At 39.2% G+C, this 18,968-nt stretch overlaps 1 protein-coding gene across 1 annotated transcript; it reads right to left on the minus strand.

The window, feature by feature from the left end:
- Window positions 1–12,211: 12,211 nt before the first annotated feature.
- On the minus strand, window positions 12,212–14,962 carry CCK (cholecystokinin). Its single transcript, XM_032234685.1, has 2 exons — window positions 14,725–14,962; window positions 12,212–12,342 (listed from the first exon to the last, which is right to left on the minus strand). The coding sequence occupies exons 1-2, from the start codon at window positions 14,960–14,962 to the stop codon at window positions 12,212–12,214; spliced, it is 369 nt and encodes a 122-aa protein (XP_032090576.1).
- Window positions 14,963–18,968: the final 4,006 nt, after the last annotated feature.

The following is an 18,968-nucleotide window of genomic DNA, read 5'->3' on the forward strand; positions in this document are numbered from 1 at the left end:
TCCACTCGTCTCCTTCTTTTATTCAGATCTGATAATAGGCCTCCCTTAAATCTAATTTTGTGAAAAATTTTACCTTTGCCAAGTGCACCAACATGTCCTTCATAAGGGGCAAAGAGTACACATTTTCCACACAAATGGCATTCAAGTTTTTATAGTTCACACATAAGCACATAGAGCCATCTTTTTTCTCTTGGAATATGACCGGTGCGGCCACACGTGGCCTAGTTGGTTGAATGAACTCCCTCTTTAAGTTTTTATCAATGAAGTTGTGTAATTCCTCCAGTTCGAGTGGGGTCATTGAGTAAAACTGAGGTTTAGGGAGTTTCTCCCCTGGGAGGATCTCTATGCTGCAATCTGTGGCATGGTGGGGGGGAAGCTTGTCAGAACTCCTTTCACTGAACGCCTCTTTGAGGTCCCAATATTCTTTCAGAATTCTTTCCTCTCCCAAAATTTTCTCACGCATGACAACTGGTAAGTCTGTTGCAGCTATGGCTCAGTGGAAAGTCTTTCCCTACCCCTATGTTGGCTTAGTCAAACAGATGTGTAGCAATCCTTTCTGCCAGTTCACATGAGAGTTCCATTTCTGCAACCAAGGTAATCCCAGTATGAGGGTCCATTCCAACTCTGGCGCCAAGATGAAACTCAGGTATTCTTAGTGGTCCCCCATCCACATCTCCACTGGTTCAGTTACAAAATGAGCCCCCCCGGCAATTGACCCATCCAGCTGGCAAAAGGCAATGGGTACTTTCATAGTTCTCAGTCTTAGACCCATTTTCTCCACCACCTCTGGGCTGATTACACATCGGGTGCATTCAGAGTCTAAAAGGGCCAGCATCTTTCCCTGGGCTCCAGTTGAAAGTAGTTTTTATTCTACTTGGATGGTCATGGGTCCCACTTGGGGACTTACCAAGTGGTCATCATCTGAATCAGTTTCAATTTCTCCCATGGAAGGTTCCTTCTTGTCCTGGTCTGGAGGAAGGACATCAGCACATTCCATTCCTTCCTGGGTGGTTTCACAGCATTTCCCTAGCTGCCAGCCAGGTTCCTTCCCACCAACCAGGCCAGTTTTGGGCCATGTCTAGTGTAGCAGTTGGGCTCCCAATGCCCCTCCTTTCCTGCTTTTGGTGCATCCTCAGACCACCACCATATATGCACAAGCAGCTTTCGAAATTCCTGAGTGTACTCAGCCTCAGGCCTCCCCTCCTGGGTTAAAGGTTTCATCCTGCTTCTTGCCTTTTGATTTAAGAGGGGGTCATCAAAGCTTTTCCTCAGGGCTGTCATAAACACCTTGTAATTCCCTAGCAGGGGGGAATCATCATTATACAAAGCTACCATCCAGGCAGCCGCTTTGCCTTCCAAAGCCATAGTAACACTTCTCACTTTGTCCACTTCCAATGGGAAATTCTCACCATACTCTTGCATGTAATCCCAAACTTGCACTACCACCCCCCCCCCCCAGTTCTTTGGGATCTCCTCTATACTTCACCTCAAGAGAAGAAATCTTAGGCATTTAATGCCTTCGGGGGTTTCTCCCCCTTCTTGGAGCTTGAACTGCTGCTGCAGCTGCAGCTGTGGCTGGGCCCCCTCCCTCTTGCCCAGCTCCAGTAGCCATTCCCTGGGACATTTCAGGGCTAGCCAGGTCTTCTGCTCCCCCCTCCACCTGCTCAGCTAATCCACTCTCCCTTTCAGCAAGACTTACATGGAAGCAGGGGCATTCCCAAGCCTCCTGAAGAAGGTGTAGAGCATGGGTCATCAGAAGATCCTCTCTTTCAGCTGCCTGCCAGTCATCCTCTGATTGTCAGTTGGTTGTGACCCCTGCCATTGTCTTCTCCTGCTCACTGCAGTGGTTAGACATTTGGGTGCTCCCTCCATGGAAGCTTCTAACTCCGGGATGGGTGCAAAGTGAGATCTTGCTTAATGTCAAGCATGCCTGTTAGGAATATAATTCTAATGGTTGGGTTGGCAATATATAAATCATGTAACAATGTTGTAACTGTTTCTTTAAATCATACTGTAAAATGTGATTGGGTGCTGTATTCCTCAATCGGCCATAAGAGGGAGCCAGAATGACTGTTAGTCTCTCTCTGTTCGTTAGATGCTGATCTGATCTGGAAGTGCCATGAGCTATTTTAAGTTTTGCAACTGTTAGCAAACCTTGATTACTGGACTGATTATATGTTACTGGACTATTACTGGACTGATTTTACTGTTACTGGATATTTGGATTATCCCTTAACGGAAAGACATTGATGACTGACTGAATTATCCGTGTGTGACTTGGACTGTTTGATGGACTCTGATACCTCTATTTCCACGAAAGTAAAAGCCTATTTAAATTGCAGTGTCTCTGTATGCTGGTTTGTGTGTTCTCCAACACAACTCTCACACCACTTCGCTGAACGTACTCGTTCTCCCAACAGGGAACTTACCTAACAATGCGTCCTTCAGTATCCAAAAAAGAAAAACCTCAACTCCATTTGAATAGAGATAAAGTACTTTTAGTAGATATGAATTGAAAACAGCGAAAAGAAAAGCAAGCTCTGAGCCAAAAAGGAACAAACATGTACATATCAAACGTTTATCCAGCACCCTCCCCCCAATTCCCCAATGTCCAATCTGCAATTCCCTAGGGTGTCATGTGGGGTGCATCTTCAAAAAGCCTCATCAAGTTGGTATGCAAGATGGTTGGCCTTGACCAAGTCGAAACACAGGCCACCAGCATGCGCAAAAGATGGTGAGAACAAAACTTCTCCATAACTCCTCCAGCACCAGTAATTCCCCCTCCCAAATATCTCAAGCCCCCTCTCTCCCCATTTCTATGGCAGCCAATAGCAAGCAAGGAAAGTAGAAGCTGACACTTTCTCTTCTCTGCACTTTTTCTAGGGTCTCAACATCTTTTTAATAGTGTGACCAAAACAGTAGTCTAGGTGTAGTCTTATTAAGGTTTTATAGAATGGTATTAGTACCTCAAGTGATCTTGATTGAGTCGCTTTGTTAATGCAACTTAAGATTGCATTGGCACACTATTACCTTATATTTAATTGGATGTCCACTATACTCCAAAATCCTTTTGAAAGTTACTGCTATTAAACCTGGTTACTCCCAATCTATATGTATACTTTTGTTTTTTCTTGCCTGTGTAAAACTTTACTTTTCTCTACATTGAATTTTGTTTTGTTAATTAGGGCCTAGTGTTCAAGTCTCTCAAATTCCACCTGGATCTTAAGCTTATCATTTAGAGTGTTGGCTATTCCTATCAGCTCAGTATCATCTGCAAATTTGGTAAGTTCCCTTCTATTCTTTCATCTAAGTCATTTATGAAGATATTGAAGAGTACTAGGCCTAAGACTGAACTTGTGGTATTTCACTGCTTACTTCCCTCCATGTAGACTTAGTACCATTAAGGACTAGTCTTTGAGTTTGATTTGTCAGCCAGTTACAAATCCATCTGATAGTGATTATCCCATTTTTTTCTAGCTTACCAAGAAGTACCATCCATTTCGCATTATAAGATGCAATGGACCATAAAACACACATTAGCTTTAGAGTAGGAAAACAACAACAAAAAATTGCCTCTTCCTCTTAGCATCCAATCAATATTCATCTGGCTAGCATCCTTGCAGCAAACAGCAAACAGCCTGGTCATCTTCAGCATGTTATCGCAGCCCCAGCACATAACTCATCAGTATTCCACTGTGTTGTGCAGTTAAGCTGAGCTGCTGCTGCCAACAGGAATTGCTGGAGCCTTTGCTGGCAAACAACTGATTGGCAGTTCAATCGGCCTCCTGGAATTCCACCAATCAGCTGTTCTAGGTGGTGGGGATCGCCACCGCTTATCATCACCGATCGCCACCCGACTGATTATCACCACCTATCACTGCCACTGATTGCAGCCATCACTGATTGCCACTGCCTATCACTGCTACTGCCATTTGGTGGCTGCGATTGGCAGTGGTGGCATCTATTGGCAGTGGTGGCAGCAAGCGGTGGTGATTAGCAATGATCCCCCTGCCTAGAGCAACTGATTGACAGTATTCTAGGAGGCCAGTACAACCACCAATCAGCTGCTTGGCAGTGAAGGCTCCAGCATTCCCCGGAGCCGGCAAATGGCAGCAATGACAGATGGCGGACAGGTGGTTGAAACAAATGCTGCCGCTGCACCAACCTCCCTCCCCCCACTGAAATATTTGCTCTATAGGATGCATAGACATTTTCACCCAGTTTTTTGGGGAGGTGAGTCTTATAGTGTGAAAAATATGGTAGGTTGCAGTCTACCTTGTCAAATGCCTTGCTAAAGTCAAAGTATACTATGTCTACAGCATTTCGCTGGTCTACTGATTTAGTAACTGTGTCAAAAATATTTCAGTCAACTCCAGATTCCTCTGATATATTAAACTATTCAAACATATATTTGTCAGTGGTCATTTATAAATTTCATTTTTCAAAAAATCTATTTTGAAAAAAATACTTTGTCCATTCTGCTGCTATTATTGTGTCAGGAGAGGGCGCTTTAAGACCAGTGCAAAAGAAAAACAATGTAGCAATATGATTTGCTCAAGACAGATTATCTACTTGAGACTAAATCTATTTTCCTTGAATTCTGCCTCAGAATTTAGTACCAGTAAGTACAAAAATAAATAAATATTGTGATCAATCTTAAAATAATAAAGAATGCCTTTGCATTGAATAATACAATTTATTGGAAACATTTACTGAGACACATTGGATAGAAGTCTTAGTGAATTAATATCACATGCCAAGGATTAAACCTTCAAAATTATTCATGGAAGCTAAACAAAAGAGTCAGGCTCTTCCCCACAATGACAAGTCAACTTACTGCCACAGTCAGTTATCTATACATCAAACAGGCTTGTGTATCAAAGTGGCCTACTTTTCATGTGCTACATCTGCATTGCTTGGAGATCACAATCTTCATGTTTCATTGTTCATTGATTTTAATAAGGACAGTTTCTGGATCTATGCTTCTTGAATATTCCCAATTGGGAATATTCTTGGGGGTATTTGTTTCCACTACTTCACAATACGATAATTTCAGTTAATTATCATGAAAAAAGGAAGCTTCTTTTGCAACAAAACAGTAATATGTATCTTTTTATTTCTCATCAGAATACATTTCCCTTATGAAGTCTATATAGGACACTTGCCTATCATTCTGAGTGTGTTGTTATTTCTTGATCATTGTTCTATTATTACTATTATTGTTAAAATTCCATGCCTGAAAAGATTTTGCCCATCAAGGATATTGATGTAATGTTTTTGTTGTTATTAACCTGTAGGTATATAAATTTACAAGAGTAATTATTAACGATTGATTGAGACCTTAAATCTAACTGTCACCCCTCTAGTTGGAGGGCGATGCACAAGACATCTGAAATACCATAAGCAGTTTGATGTGCAAAATTCACTAGTAAGCAAAAATAGTTGGTGGGAAAAAAGGGACAAGAACCAAATAATTTTTTGAAATTCAGTGTTCTACAAAACAGCATATTTATTTGGTAAATATTGCAGGGGACTGGTAAGCATGGAAGGATGAATAGAAAAAGGAGGTTTTTCCCCTAGTAAGCTGAGAAAGTAAAAAAGATTACTCTTCTTTTTTAGCATCATGTATTATAAAGTTTATTCCTACATTCTTAAGCATAGAGACTGTCAAAATAACATCTGAAAAACTTTCTAAACTTGTTTTTCATCTCTCTAACAAAACTGGTTCCTTTATGAGTTCAGCTGAAACATGTAAGTGTTTATGTCCACCCCAAAAAGCCTCGCACAAGTAGTGCGGTTGCATTTGTTGCTGCGATTTCCTTCCTGGCTGCTACGTGTGCACCAGCTCAGCCAGCTTCATTCAAAGGAGTTTTTGTTTGGGGTGGGTATCCTAGCCTTAGAAGGAGAGAGGGAAGGAGGAAGGGAGAGAAAGAGCAAGAAAGTGGGGAGAGAAAGGAGATCGAGAAAGAAAAGAAATAAATAAGAGAGAGAGAGTGAACACGCCCTGGTCAGTGTCTCTTCATATTTCCACCATTGGGCAGAAGACATCAAAGCATAGGCATCTGAACAAATAGGTTTAAAAATAGTTTCTATCCTTGGGCTGTCAGATTCTTAAACACGACCACAATCACTCCATGCACACATGGAAACATGACTAGTTTTTTTTTCTTTTTCTTTCTTTTTCTTTTTTCTTTTCCACTATAATTTTGCATCAGTGAGGCTAAAACCAATTTTGTTGTATTTATTTTGTACAAGGACAATAAAGACTATACTATAGAGAGAGAAAGAGAGAGAGAGAATGAGAGGAAAAGAAAGAAGAAAGAGAAAAAAGAAAGAGACAAGAAAGAAAAGGGAGAAGGAAAAGGAAGACAACTTGACAACATACGCATATTTACAACAGTTGCAACATCCCGGGGTCATGGGATCCCCTTTTGCCACCTTCTGCTGAGCAAAGTCAACAATTATGTTTGTTTAACCAAGGTGGGATTTGCTCAGTGACTGCCAGAACAACAGTGGTAAAATGTTTGGATGGTTAACAACTCTGCTCTAATTTAACAAATGCATTGATTCGCTAAGGAAAGTGGCAAGAAAGCGAATCAAAAGAGGCAAAACTCACTTAAGCAACGTCTGACTTATCAACAGTGGCTCAATTGTGGTTGTAAGTTGACTATTACCTAGAAAAAGGACTACCTAGACTAGCTGTACTGAAGTCTAATTTCCTAACCAATGGACCAAATCAGAGATACAATTGGGGGAAGAGGAGGTTTTGCATTCAATGATGGTCGTAAGTCCAAGGACTCCTTCTCTTCAGTCCGAATGTCATATCGGTATTCTGTTGGATGGCTGCCTGTTCTTCTGCCTTCTCCGTTCTCTCAAAAACTCAACAGCTTAATAATGAAAGGAGATTTTCCATCCGGCACTACTGTTCATCTCTCTTCCCTACCTTTGAGCATGTACCGAGTTCTCTAATTCTGTCAAACAGATGGCCAGTCTTGATCAGATGGGATTTAATTCTATTTATGCCACATGCTTCAGATGACTGCTCAGCCAGATCCTGAATCAATCCAATGCAGCCTTTCCATATAGGTTAGTCCTCCATTTATGACCACAAATTGAGACCGAGTCTTATATTAAGCAAACTGTTTGCGAAGCAAATTTGTCCCATTTTTTTACTTCTCTCGCCACGTTTGTGAAGGGAATCACTGCAGGTGTTAAATCAGTCACACAATCATTAAGTGACTCTGGCTTCCCTGAATCTCCATTGCTAAGCGAGACAGCTGTTCAGTGAGCTTGGATCCATTTTAGAGCTTTCTTGCCACTGTTGTTAAGTTTGTCAAATGGTGGTTAAGCGAAGCCAGTTCCCCCACTGACTTTGCTTGGCAGTCCATCGCAAAAGAGGGACCATGTGACCATGGACACTGTGACTGTCATAAATGCAAGTCAGTTGCTATGCATCCAACTGTAAATCACATGATCATTGGGATACTGCAATGGTCATAAGTATGAAAAATGATAATCAGTGGCATTGTAATTTTGAATGGTCAGTATATGAATTGTTGTAAGTCGACGACTACCTACTGTTTTATGAAAGATCATATATGCTTCATACAACCTTCCTATGATGGCCACATAGTGAGACAGTTGTCAAACATCACCATCCAACTATTTTAGGACCATTGTTGCAGCAGTCACTAATCAAATCCTACTGTGATTAAACTAACATCATCATTAAGTGAAAACCATGGTTTGCTATTGCCCAGACAGCTGGAACTTCAGAACCAGGACATACATTCAAGGTCGTCGTACCCCCACACATAAATAGGCTATAACTTGGAATGATCATTGTGAGTGGTCAGAGATTGAGGATTTCCTGTTACAAGACTTATCAACTAATTCAGTTCCAGCACACCTGGAATCAGCTTCGTACAGGGTAGATTGGCAACTCTGCCACATGGTCTTTGCAGTATATTGAGGGGTTTTTTTCCAGCCCACATGTAATCTTAGCTTGTTTTGACTAGCCAGATTTAAACCATGAATGTTTGGAGTAAAATATGTACATTAAAAACCTAGATTTCCCAAATACAGGTAGTTCTCCACTTACAACAATCCATTAGTGACTGTTCAAACTTACAACAGCACTGGAAAAAGGGACTTATGACTGTTTTTCACACTTAAGGACCATTGCAGTATCCCCATGGCAGAGGTGTCCAAATTTGGATGCTTGGCAACGGACTCATATTTATGATTGTCTCAGTGTCCTAAAGTCACTTGATTTCTTTGTTGTATTTTCCTTCTCTCTCTCTCTCTCTCTCTCTCTCTCTCTCTCTCTCTCTCTCTCTCTCTCTCTCTCTCCCTCCCTCCCTCCCTCCCTCCCTCCCTCCCTCCCTCTCTCCCTCTCTCCCTCTCTCCCTCTCTCCCTTTCCTTCCTCCTTCCCTCTCTCCTTCGAGGCTAGGATACCCACCCCAAACAAAAACTCCTTTGGATGAAGCCAGCTGAGCCGGTGTGCACATGACAGCCAGAAAGGAAGTCACAGCAACAAATGCAACTGCATTTGTGTGAGGCTGTTTGGAATGGACATAAAAAGATACTTATGTTGCCTTAAAGCTGTTCTGTGCCTTTCCCCCCATTTTCCTGTCACAAACTGCCCTTTAGGTGTCATGCAGGCAGGATCGGGTACTGGGGACCTTGGCAGCAGTTGGATCTTGACATGTAGGATTTATTCCAAAAGAAAATAAAAGAGACTGAAAAAAGAAAAATAAATTCCCACAAAAAGCTGCAAAAGGGGTTGTGAGGCAGGCTGTGACATTGGGGAGGGAAAGAATAAGAGGCAAGAGAAGCTAAGATGGGGTCTTCTGGCAGCCTTCAGGGCTACCAAGGTGGCGCAGTGGTTAAATGCAGCACTGCAGGCTACTGCTAGATCAGCAGGTCAGCGGTTCAAATCTCACCGGCTCAGGGTTGACTCAGCCTTCCATCCTTCCGAGGTGGGTAAAATGAGGACCCAGATTGTTGGGGGCAATATGCTGACTCTCTGTAAACCGCTTAGAGAGGCCTGAAAGGCCTATGAAGCGGTATATAAGTCTACTGCTATTGCTATTGCTATTACAGCTGGGATGTGATCTCCTTCCCTTCCTCCTCTCTCTTCCTTCCTTACCTAGTCTAACAAGCACCTGTGGCTATGAGCCTCTGCTGTTTGGCTGCCCTCTTCCCCTGCGATCTTACACACTGGCAGGCTTTTGCCTGCCACCCAATTGGCTGGTGGCCAACTGTCCCATGTGGCCAAAAGGCTGGGACAAATGGTGTTTTGGCAAATGAGCCAGGCCGAAGGATATGGGGCGGAGGGACAGAGACTCATTTTCCAGGGCAAATGGCTAGGGAGTGCCAGCTAATGAGAAAAGCTGGAGGCAAATGGGTGGAGGTGGAAGCCTGGAGAAGGAGTTATGGCCAAAGGTAGGAGCCTGAAAGTCCTAGATCTGACAAAGGAGGGGTGATGAAAGCATTTCAGAAAGGATCCTGCCTAGTTTTGGGGACAACAAAAGAAAGGAATGGGAACAGTACTTTCAGACTTACAAGAATTTGTTAATGTAACCTTACAATAGAGATAAAGCTAATACTGCTGGGCGGACTTCCTTTTTTGGACTGCCTTGCAAGACTGGCAGTATCTGCATTATCTTCAATACATGCTCTGGGCACTGTAGGAAATGCCTAAGTAGTCTAATTCCAGAAAGAACAAATACAATTGAACTAAAAAGAAAAAAAGCATTTTGAGATGAACTAAATATATAGATTTTGGCTTCTCTTTCTCTATAACTTTGTTGCAATTATCTGGAAACCAACTTTGTTCTACAGTATAGAGCAGAAACATGAAAAAATTTCTGGAAAATGTTTGGATGATGTAAAGCATATTCATAATGTTTCTTAAAATTCCCATGGCAGCATCAAAATGAAAGTGTTAAGTACTTTGAATATGTTAAGTACCTTACTGAGCCTGAGTCTGCCTCATCCATTCACCCGATCTAACAGAAAGTTTCTCCTAATTTCTAAAATTCATTCTTTTATGAATTTGTATAATACTGTAGCTCTACCAATGATTAGAAAATGAGTCATAATTTGGGATGTCAATAAAAAAACGTCTTGATCAGGCTCAATATTGTAGGAAGTTATCAGCCAGCCCTCTCCCAGAAAAATGAAATATCTTAGGAAATATTGAAAAGGCAGAATATTATGTTTCTCTGGATGTGAAAAGGAAGAAACATGTTTCAAAAAGACAAAGTAACTCTCCCTGCAGGTTCCTGCCCACCCCCCTTGTCAATAGGCCATTAAGAAGGCCAAGTCAGTCCCTTTACATAATAAAGAGTTCTCCCCTTCAGCTCCAGAGAGATGGGATTAAGGCATGACTAGCCTTTACCCACTCACCACATGGCATCTGAGAACTCAACCAAACCTGGATTCAAAACACAGCCTAGAGAGTTGCCCCTGCATGGCCCCATGTGAGTCTGACAACCAATCAGAATACATTTCTTACACATGAACAGGAAACAGATAGGTGGGGCTAAACAGATTATAAAAAGCCCTGCAAGCCCCTCCCTTGACCCTTCTTCACCCAACACCTGGAAGCATGTGATCACCTTTTTTCCCAGGACCTCAAGCCATGCGGTCCTGTCCACCATTAAAACATTAAACCATCTTTCTAAGCAGCCTCTATGCCTCCAGTGTCTTTTTCCCCACTTGGAGCTGAACCCAGAAGGACATTTCTTCCAACACTATCTCTACCAATTCTCTCTCACACAGAATAACTCAGTTATGTCCTCACATTCAAATATTTATTCTTTTTGTCATTCTCACATCAATTTTGATTGATCATTTGATAATGTAAATCTATCAATTCTTTATTTATTGCTAAATAATATTTAGCAATAAAATGGAAGAATTCTGTTTAAGATGTATAAAGTATGTTTGGTCTGTGATGATAGATAGTGAGATAGAGAGATAGTGAGATAGATAGAGAAATAGATGAGAGAGATACATGTAAGTTGACAGATAGATAGATGGGTAGGGTGGGTCTGTGTGTGTGTGTGTGAGAGAGAGAGAGAGAGAGAATGTAAGTTGGCAGGTAGGTAGATAGATAGGTGGGTAGGAGAGAAAGAGAGAGAGGGAGGGAGAGAGAGATATATTTAATTAACAGTATCTATGTTATTTAAATTAGGCACCAAGTATTTAAACTGGGTATCATCCTTGAACTTTATCTTTCCAATATCTTCCCACTAGTCTGATATTTCTAATGCTAACCTGGCAGCTCATCCCAATCTTCCCAGCACTTTTCAGAGGCTTCTGCCAATATTTTTACTACCTTCCTTCCATCATTTTCCCTCTATTATTGACAATGCTCCTGCTGATCCACTCCTCTTCAACTATGTTTTATAAAATATTGCTTTTTATTTAAGTTAATGCAAAAAATTTTTAAAAAACCTTTAAAAAATCTAACAGTGTAACTTTATTTTCAGATTTAAAACAGTGCTCTAATTCCTTCCAGTCATAGGAATATATCCTTATGCTCAATTATGTGGTCATGAGTAGAGAAAGACATAAGTGTAATTTTGCATTGCAAAGCAAACACAGAGGCACAAAGCAAGGAAATTTCTGTTTATTCTAGTATGAATAATTTTATCAGAATTTTCACATTTACAGCACAAAATCAAATAACTAGAGGCCATAACATGTGTAGAAAATTATTTGACTAATGTACTGGCATAATGTCTTTTCTATAGTGTTACTATCTAGACAAATAGAATAAAATCAAGATTTAGTCATATGTAGAGAGGACTCATTTGTCAAGAATTCAGCAATTTATGACAAATTTAAGTCTCACTGATTACAACAATACTACTTTTGAGTGTATCTGAATTTGACCCATGGGTGATATTTTTCTTATTTAACACATAAATAGTTCAAATTAACAAATGGTCCATATGTTAAATTGTAAACATTTTTTAGAAAGGGAGAGCAACATTTGCACTGATAAAATTATTAAGGAATGAATAACATCTGAACATTCTTGAAAATTCTGTGTCTGTTTGCAAAATATATATTGTATAGTTTTACATATATTTTAAACACCAATTTGCAAAGGATGCCAACATTTTTTTCTGCAGAAAATTATATTTCTGTATAAGGACTTGATTTTCACTTCTTTTAAGCAAAATTGTACAATCTTTAAGAGGAATATTCATATTCTTCAGCGCTGCGACGTCCAAAATCCATCCAGCCCATGTAGTCCCTATCCCTTATCCTGTGGGTAGGGTCAAAATTCTGGAACCCCATCACCGAGACTTTTCCAGTAGAACCTAAATATTGGACAGCAACATAAAAATAAGCAGACTCATTTTTAATATGATTTTTTATATATTTTAAACCAATTATAGAACATTAAATGTTGTAAAATAAATATCCTGTGATGGTGAACATTATCATCCAAGATCATATGAAACCTGCATTTTTCCTTCTGCAAACATTGATTGTGATATACCACTAATTTTAGTCAGTTTAAACATTTTAAAGTTACAGTTTTATTGATAGATAAATTTTAGACAGTAAAATAGCTGTTGCATGTGCATAGTTACAGTGCCAGAAGGATGTGCTTTTGTAAAGCATCATTAAAAATATATTAGCAAAATCCATTCTAAAATAAAATAAAAAGACAGACTGAAGATGCACTGGTAATTGTCTGGATAATTTTAAAAATGTAGTCTCCCAGTAGTAGCAACATATTCATTATCTTGTCACTTCTACATCCACAAAAAAGAAAAAAAACGGGAGGTTGCTGAAACAAATCACATTGGGGGAAAAACACATTTGTTTGAGATTGTACTTGTAAGCTTGGTTCTGGTGCTGATCAAAAAATTCAAGCTAAATATATAGCACCTTTTCCTTTAAAACTTCATTAGCCCAGCTTGAACCATTCTTTTGTCATTGTTTCTTACTAGTTTGATATCAGGTTTCCAATTAACACAGAGAGACACAAACAAACAGACAAAGAACAGATTCTGAAACATTGAATCTGCCCATCCTGATCCCCAGGTAACCCATTAAACCTATATAAAGGCATTTTGGTCTACTGCTAGCAAACGGGAATTTTATCTGTAGAGGCAATGTACAGATCTCTTGTCAATGTTGAAGAAAATAGGGCAGACCTGTTCATCTGCTGCTTGATTGGTTTTTTTAAAAAAAAAACTACCAGTATTAATTCAATTTGATAAATGAGCATTTGCTTTCAAATTTCTTCGTTTGGAGGAAAAGGAAAAGAACATTTATTTCTGAGAAATTGTCTTGAAATAGGAGATAGCTGAAAGGTACATGTGAATAACCTAGAATGATGTTTCCACTGATCTGTAGCCTCCTGGCTCTCTAATAAAATAACTCCTTCCATCTGGCTCTTAAGTAGCTGCTGTGATTGGTAAGAGTGCCCTGAAGAAATCGACAGAAAATGTCTCTTTCCCAAGAGGCAGATATTTTTGATCCAATTTCTTTTAAACATTAGAAAACTTCAAATGGTCATTGTATGCTTTATTCCATGTTGGATTCATCTTAGATCCACAAGTGTGTTCCATTGATGTGCAATCATCCAATTTAATATTGGATGGAAGCAAACAACACATGCAGAATGTCACCACACTGTTTTCATGTAAACACCTAAAATTGCACCTTTCAGAGTGAGGAGCAAGCACACATGCCATTTCCTTTCAGCTCTCCTTCCATAATGAGCTTTTCTTTCTTTTTTCCTTCCTTCCTTTTTCCTTCTTGCCATTAACACATTTACTCTTCCCTAGTTATTATCTGCTAATATGGAGGCCTACAGAAGATAAGTGACAACACATGTCTCATATCACACAAATGGAGGGACTAATGCATCAAGCATGTCATGATTTGTGATTCAAATTAAATCATCCATGCCATTTGCCTGATGATATTATGATATATAATAAGCACTTATAGGAGATACTAATGCTTGCTTTCCTTCCTTCCTTTTTGTAAAAAAAATGAAAGACTAAAGAAAGCATTTAAGGATAGGAATTTGATAATAATTCTGCTTCCTAATCTATTTCATATGGGCCCCTCACTGGTCTTTAGCTAGCCTTGCAATCAGTTTCTATAAATGCCCCTAAAACCTTGTAACCTCAGCAATTATCTCTTTCTTATTCATTGCTCTGTCTTCAGGAATGGGGAAATATACCACTGTATGTAAACTTCTCATTTCTTTGCTATATCTGCTGAAAGGGATTTACTATGATATTTCTGGATAATTAAGATAGTCACAGAATAAAACTGAGAAAGATGTGATGATATGTGGAAGAGAAGAGGGAGTTTTAAAGTGATTCCTGTATGTATTTGAAGAAAGACTCATTAACCAAATTCCGATGTTGGCTTAGAATGTTGATATGTGTTATCTCAACATATTTCGATGATGCCAGCTGGGGAAAAGTTGCATAACTGTGTTGATTGCTAATAAAAGACAATTTTAATCTCTTTGCCACATTCCCAAGCTAGTGTATTCCAAAAGTGTTGAAAGGCCACATTGTGTGGGAATGATGCTGGCTTTCCTCTCTCACATGTCTGACAGAATGAGATCACTTTAACTTCAGTTTGAATCTATTTAGGTACTGAATTTTGAAAGGGGATTTCTTTAAAACTAAGGAATGCCTGGAGCAGAAAATGATTAAAAGGTATACCTCTTCGGGCTTGCTGGAGATATTTGGCTAACAGAGCTCCAAGGTTGGCCTTTTGGTCAATGCTGCCATCTATCAGCTGGACAGGTTTCCCTGAAGTTGGAATACGGGCATGTCGGTGATTTTCTATTAAGCTCTGCTCAAGATTTGTCATTGCATGGTGAGATCCAGATGTTTGCTGTCCCAAGGTGTTCAGGGACAACATCGCCAGGCATAGGAAGATGCAAATCCCACTATACATAGCTAAACAGGAATAAGAAGGAATAGTCATATTCAGGTTTGCAAAGATTGTGCTTTTAAAATACATTAAAATATTTATTTCAGTACTTTTGGGCTTGTTCTTTATCAGTGCATCCAATTTATAAACATTGTCATATACATTATATTTCTATATGGTTTAGCAGTGTAGCACTACACTTCTTTTTTCATAATGTACTTCAATTTTTATGGAATTCTTTGCTTCAATTCCAGATTCACAAATGCAGATAAAAGTCACCAGGTGGAAAATATAGCTCTTATAGAGTTTAATGCTTATTAGATGGTTAATAAGGAACAGTAATTAAAGGGGAAGGCTGGGCTTTAAAAGGTGTACCCTAATCATGATTTCACTTTATTATAAATTTGTGAGAGAAAGAAATTAAATTTGAATATTACCTCTTAACTTGATACATTTGTAGAATATACTACAATATACCAGTACCAATTCTTAGGTATCAAAATACAATCAATTTCTAGCTAAATGTATATAAGATCAATTATTTTAATGAAAGAATACTTGTTTATCTTTAAGTTACTAAAGGTCTTTAAATTTTAAATCTTTCACAGGCTTAATACATAATATATCATAATTACATACATATTCTGTGGTCAGCATTTACTTTTAAGGTAAAAGTTATACAGTACCAACTTTTTGTTCTGTGTTCCATACTTCCCATAACCAAACCTTAGAAGTTAAAATTTTATGATGATGATGTTTCTTTTAGACTACAATCCAAATACAGACATGCATAGATAAAAATCCAAATGATGTAATTAAAATACTGTAAATAATTAAGGCTTTATCTATCCAGAGACTGAAGAATAACAATCACTCTTAGTGCAAGAGTATTTGCATTTGAGCATAGGATTTACTGCACTGAAAAATAAGGTTGCAATCCATTGTTCCCGGATAATATACTTTAGAATGCTAATGAAAAAGTATTCCCTATTCTAACATGTAGCAAGCAATTTCATAACTTCCTCTCCAAAAATCATATACCGTTGCCCAAGGTAAATGTTATGAATGAGCTATGTACAATTTGGTTAAGATTAAGAAATGCTTGTTGAGCAGTCTTCCTCAATTTTGAATACTGCAGAAGATTTCATTTGTAAGACTATGGAGAGAAATTCAGATAGCATAAACTGCATAAAGATGCTAGTTACCCTCTGCTGTTCTATTTTCCCCAGCTAAAAGAGTCTTACAAAATCTTCCAATCTTACCTTCAAATCAAGTTTAGGTAGATCTTCTGACTAGCCAGGACAAAAAATGGTCTCCAGAATGTAGCAAAGCCATTCAGAGTTTCTCCTTAAATAGTCTGGTTAAGTGCTTCAGAGACTGTCATTTGTTTGCACAGATCTGACGTAACTAGGGGAGCACCATACACTTTCCTGTGGAGTTTGAGTGTTGAATGGTGGTAGTGGAGGGATAGAATAGAAAATCTCCAACCTGGGGGGGGGGGGAGAGAATGGATGGAGACAGGACAATTTCTGTTGTTTAATCACATCCACAGCACTGCTATACTTCTTTGATACTCTCTTCTGCTTTATAGGGACTTTAGAACCAATTCTTGTGTTATGTGCAGGCAATGAAATTCAAGCAGGGAATAATTTTGAAGCCCCTGTGACTGAATTTCGTAAAATGTTCTTCTTACAAAATAGACATTAATTTATACTGTACAGTGTATGCATGTGATGTGCATAAGTATGATAGAATTAGAGTGGTACATCCAAATTCACACAATTTTCCATACTGTAATCTTAAACAGTTTCAGTTGAAACAATAACCTACTAGAATCTAGGTTTTAGGACCCCAGAATTGTACCATCATGCTCTTAACCTTTTTAAAAAATATACCGGTATATAATTTCATAAATATTAGGTGCTTTAAGTTCACCATGAATGGCTGCTGATAGTGGATTACAGGTAATCTTTGATTTATGACCACAATTTAGTTCAAAATTTGTGTTGGTAAGTGAGACATTTATTGAGTTTTACTCCATTTGATGACCTTTCTTGCCACAGTTGTTAAGTGAATCCCTGCAGTAAACCAGTTAAGTGAATCTGGTTTCCCCATTGACTTTGCTTGTCAGAAGGTCATAAAATGTGATCACGTGACCTTGGGGCACAGCAAAATCATAAATATGAACCAGTTGCCAAGTATCTGAATTTTGATCATGTGACCATGGGGGATGTGTAAAGGTCATAACTGTGAAAAATGATCACAAGTCACATTTTTCAGTGCCGTTGTAACTTTGAATGGTCACTAAATGAACTGTTTGAGTAAGTCGAGGACTATCTTTATTTGGTGAATTAACAAACACAGATGTAGTAATACCTGCTTTTTTATGTGGAACAGATCCAGACGAATTTATGGACTGAATTAGCTATAGATCAGATATAGATCAATGTATTTCAATTGATTTTGAATTGAACCTGAATTTTATTCTATATGACCCATCACAAATTAAAGGTTTTGCACTTTTTGGATGAGAAACTTAAATGCTTTTAGAATAAAATATTGAGACCAGCAGGACAGCCATTTTCCATTCTTTGGACTTAAACATGTAAACTGATGATTAGTATTCTTAGATGGAAGCAGTGACCATTGAAATCAATAGAAATTTCTAAACGAGATACTATTGGTTTTTGAAATAATAATCAGCCAAGAATCTTTTATATTTTAAGAATATTTTTTTTATTTTCAGCCCCCCACCCAAAGTTGACATTTATTGTGAAAAATAATAATAAATGAAAATGAAAATCAGCAAGATGGATCATGTCAACACATTGATTAAGACAAACAATATTTTGTAAAATAATAATGATTAGAATCTTGCTCACATAATTTGTGCTTCTCAATGTGTACCAGCTAAGGGTCTCTTTGGACTGGTGAATGGTGAAATGAACTAGGTTTGCTGTGTTGGTTGACAGTAATAGAAACAAACAATAAACTGGACTGGAGCTGGAAAATAGGTAAAAATGGCATTAGGAAACCAACCTTTTGGATCAAATTGCAATCCTCTACTTCTAGGAAGGGGAAGGGCAGGGCAAGACAGTGCTCATATTAAGACACTCAGATCTCTCTTCTACTAAGTCTGATAAGCTTATTGCTTGATTGAACTACAATGTCCATGGCACTATATGGCACTATGTGACATATTAGTTCATACTGATGTCTGTTATAGAGCACTGTTAGGTCGGGGGAGGCCTTATTTCTACTAAACCTCCAGGACTTCAACGGGAATTTCTACTGTAAAGGGGGCGGGGATATGGAGAGGTTTCTGTCGGCAAAGTAGGGGCGATATGATGAACAAAAGTAAGCCAGTAAGACAGAGTTCAAGCTATCCAGTTTCTAGAAATCCGGCAGAGATTTGCGCAACAGCTGCGATGCTAAGACTTTTGATCGCAGGGGGCGAGAAGATGGGTCCTTGGCAGAAACCAACCAACACCGCCGCCTCTGGCTACAGCCGCCCATTGATCTGTGTTGGCGCCGACCGTTCATTGATCGGAAAGTAAGCAGTCGCCCGTCTGGTTCACTCCTCCCGTCGCCGCCCGAAGAGAATGGGCATTGATTTGCTGGATAGAGTAGGGTATTTTTCGAGAAGACCCATCCTGAGAACTGGGAGTTCTGAGAGTCGTAATCTATCCGTGATGGATGTCAATATCTTAGCGGAAGTTAATTTAAAGGGAGAACCATCGCAATCATGGTCTCTGGAAGATCACCTTGCCTTCTTCTGGGAAACTTTCAGGCGCGCAGATCCGGTTCATCCGGCTGGCGCCCTTGGAGAGCAAATGATAGTCGGTCCCACTCCCCCCAGTCTTTGGTGCTCAACTTTTCAGCACAGAAAAGCTTGAAGTGCTCCATCGTAGTAACGAGATAAAGAGGAAACCGGTGATCTGAAAGACGCAGTGGAACTTTTTATTGGGTTTCATTTCAAGAGGAGGGTGATGGACTTAGTCCAGAAGGCTTCCAATCTGTAACTGGCCCA

The sequence above is a fragment of the Thamnophis elegans genome, chromosome Z, assembly GCF_009769535.1.
Source record: "Thamnophis elegans isolate rThaEle1 chromosome Z, rThaEle1.pri, whole genome shotgun sequence".
In the NCBI taxonomy this organism is placed as follows: Eukaryota; Metazoa; Chordata; class Lepidosauria; order Squamata; family Colubridae; genus Thamnophis; species Thamnophis elegans.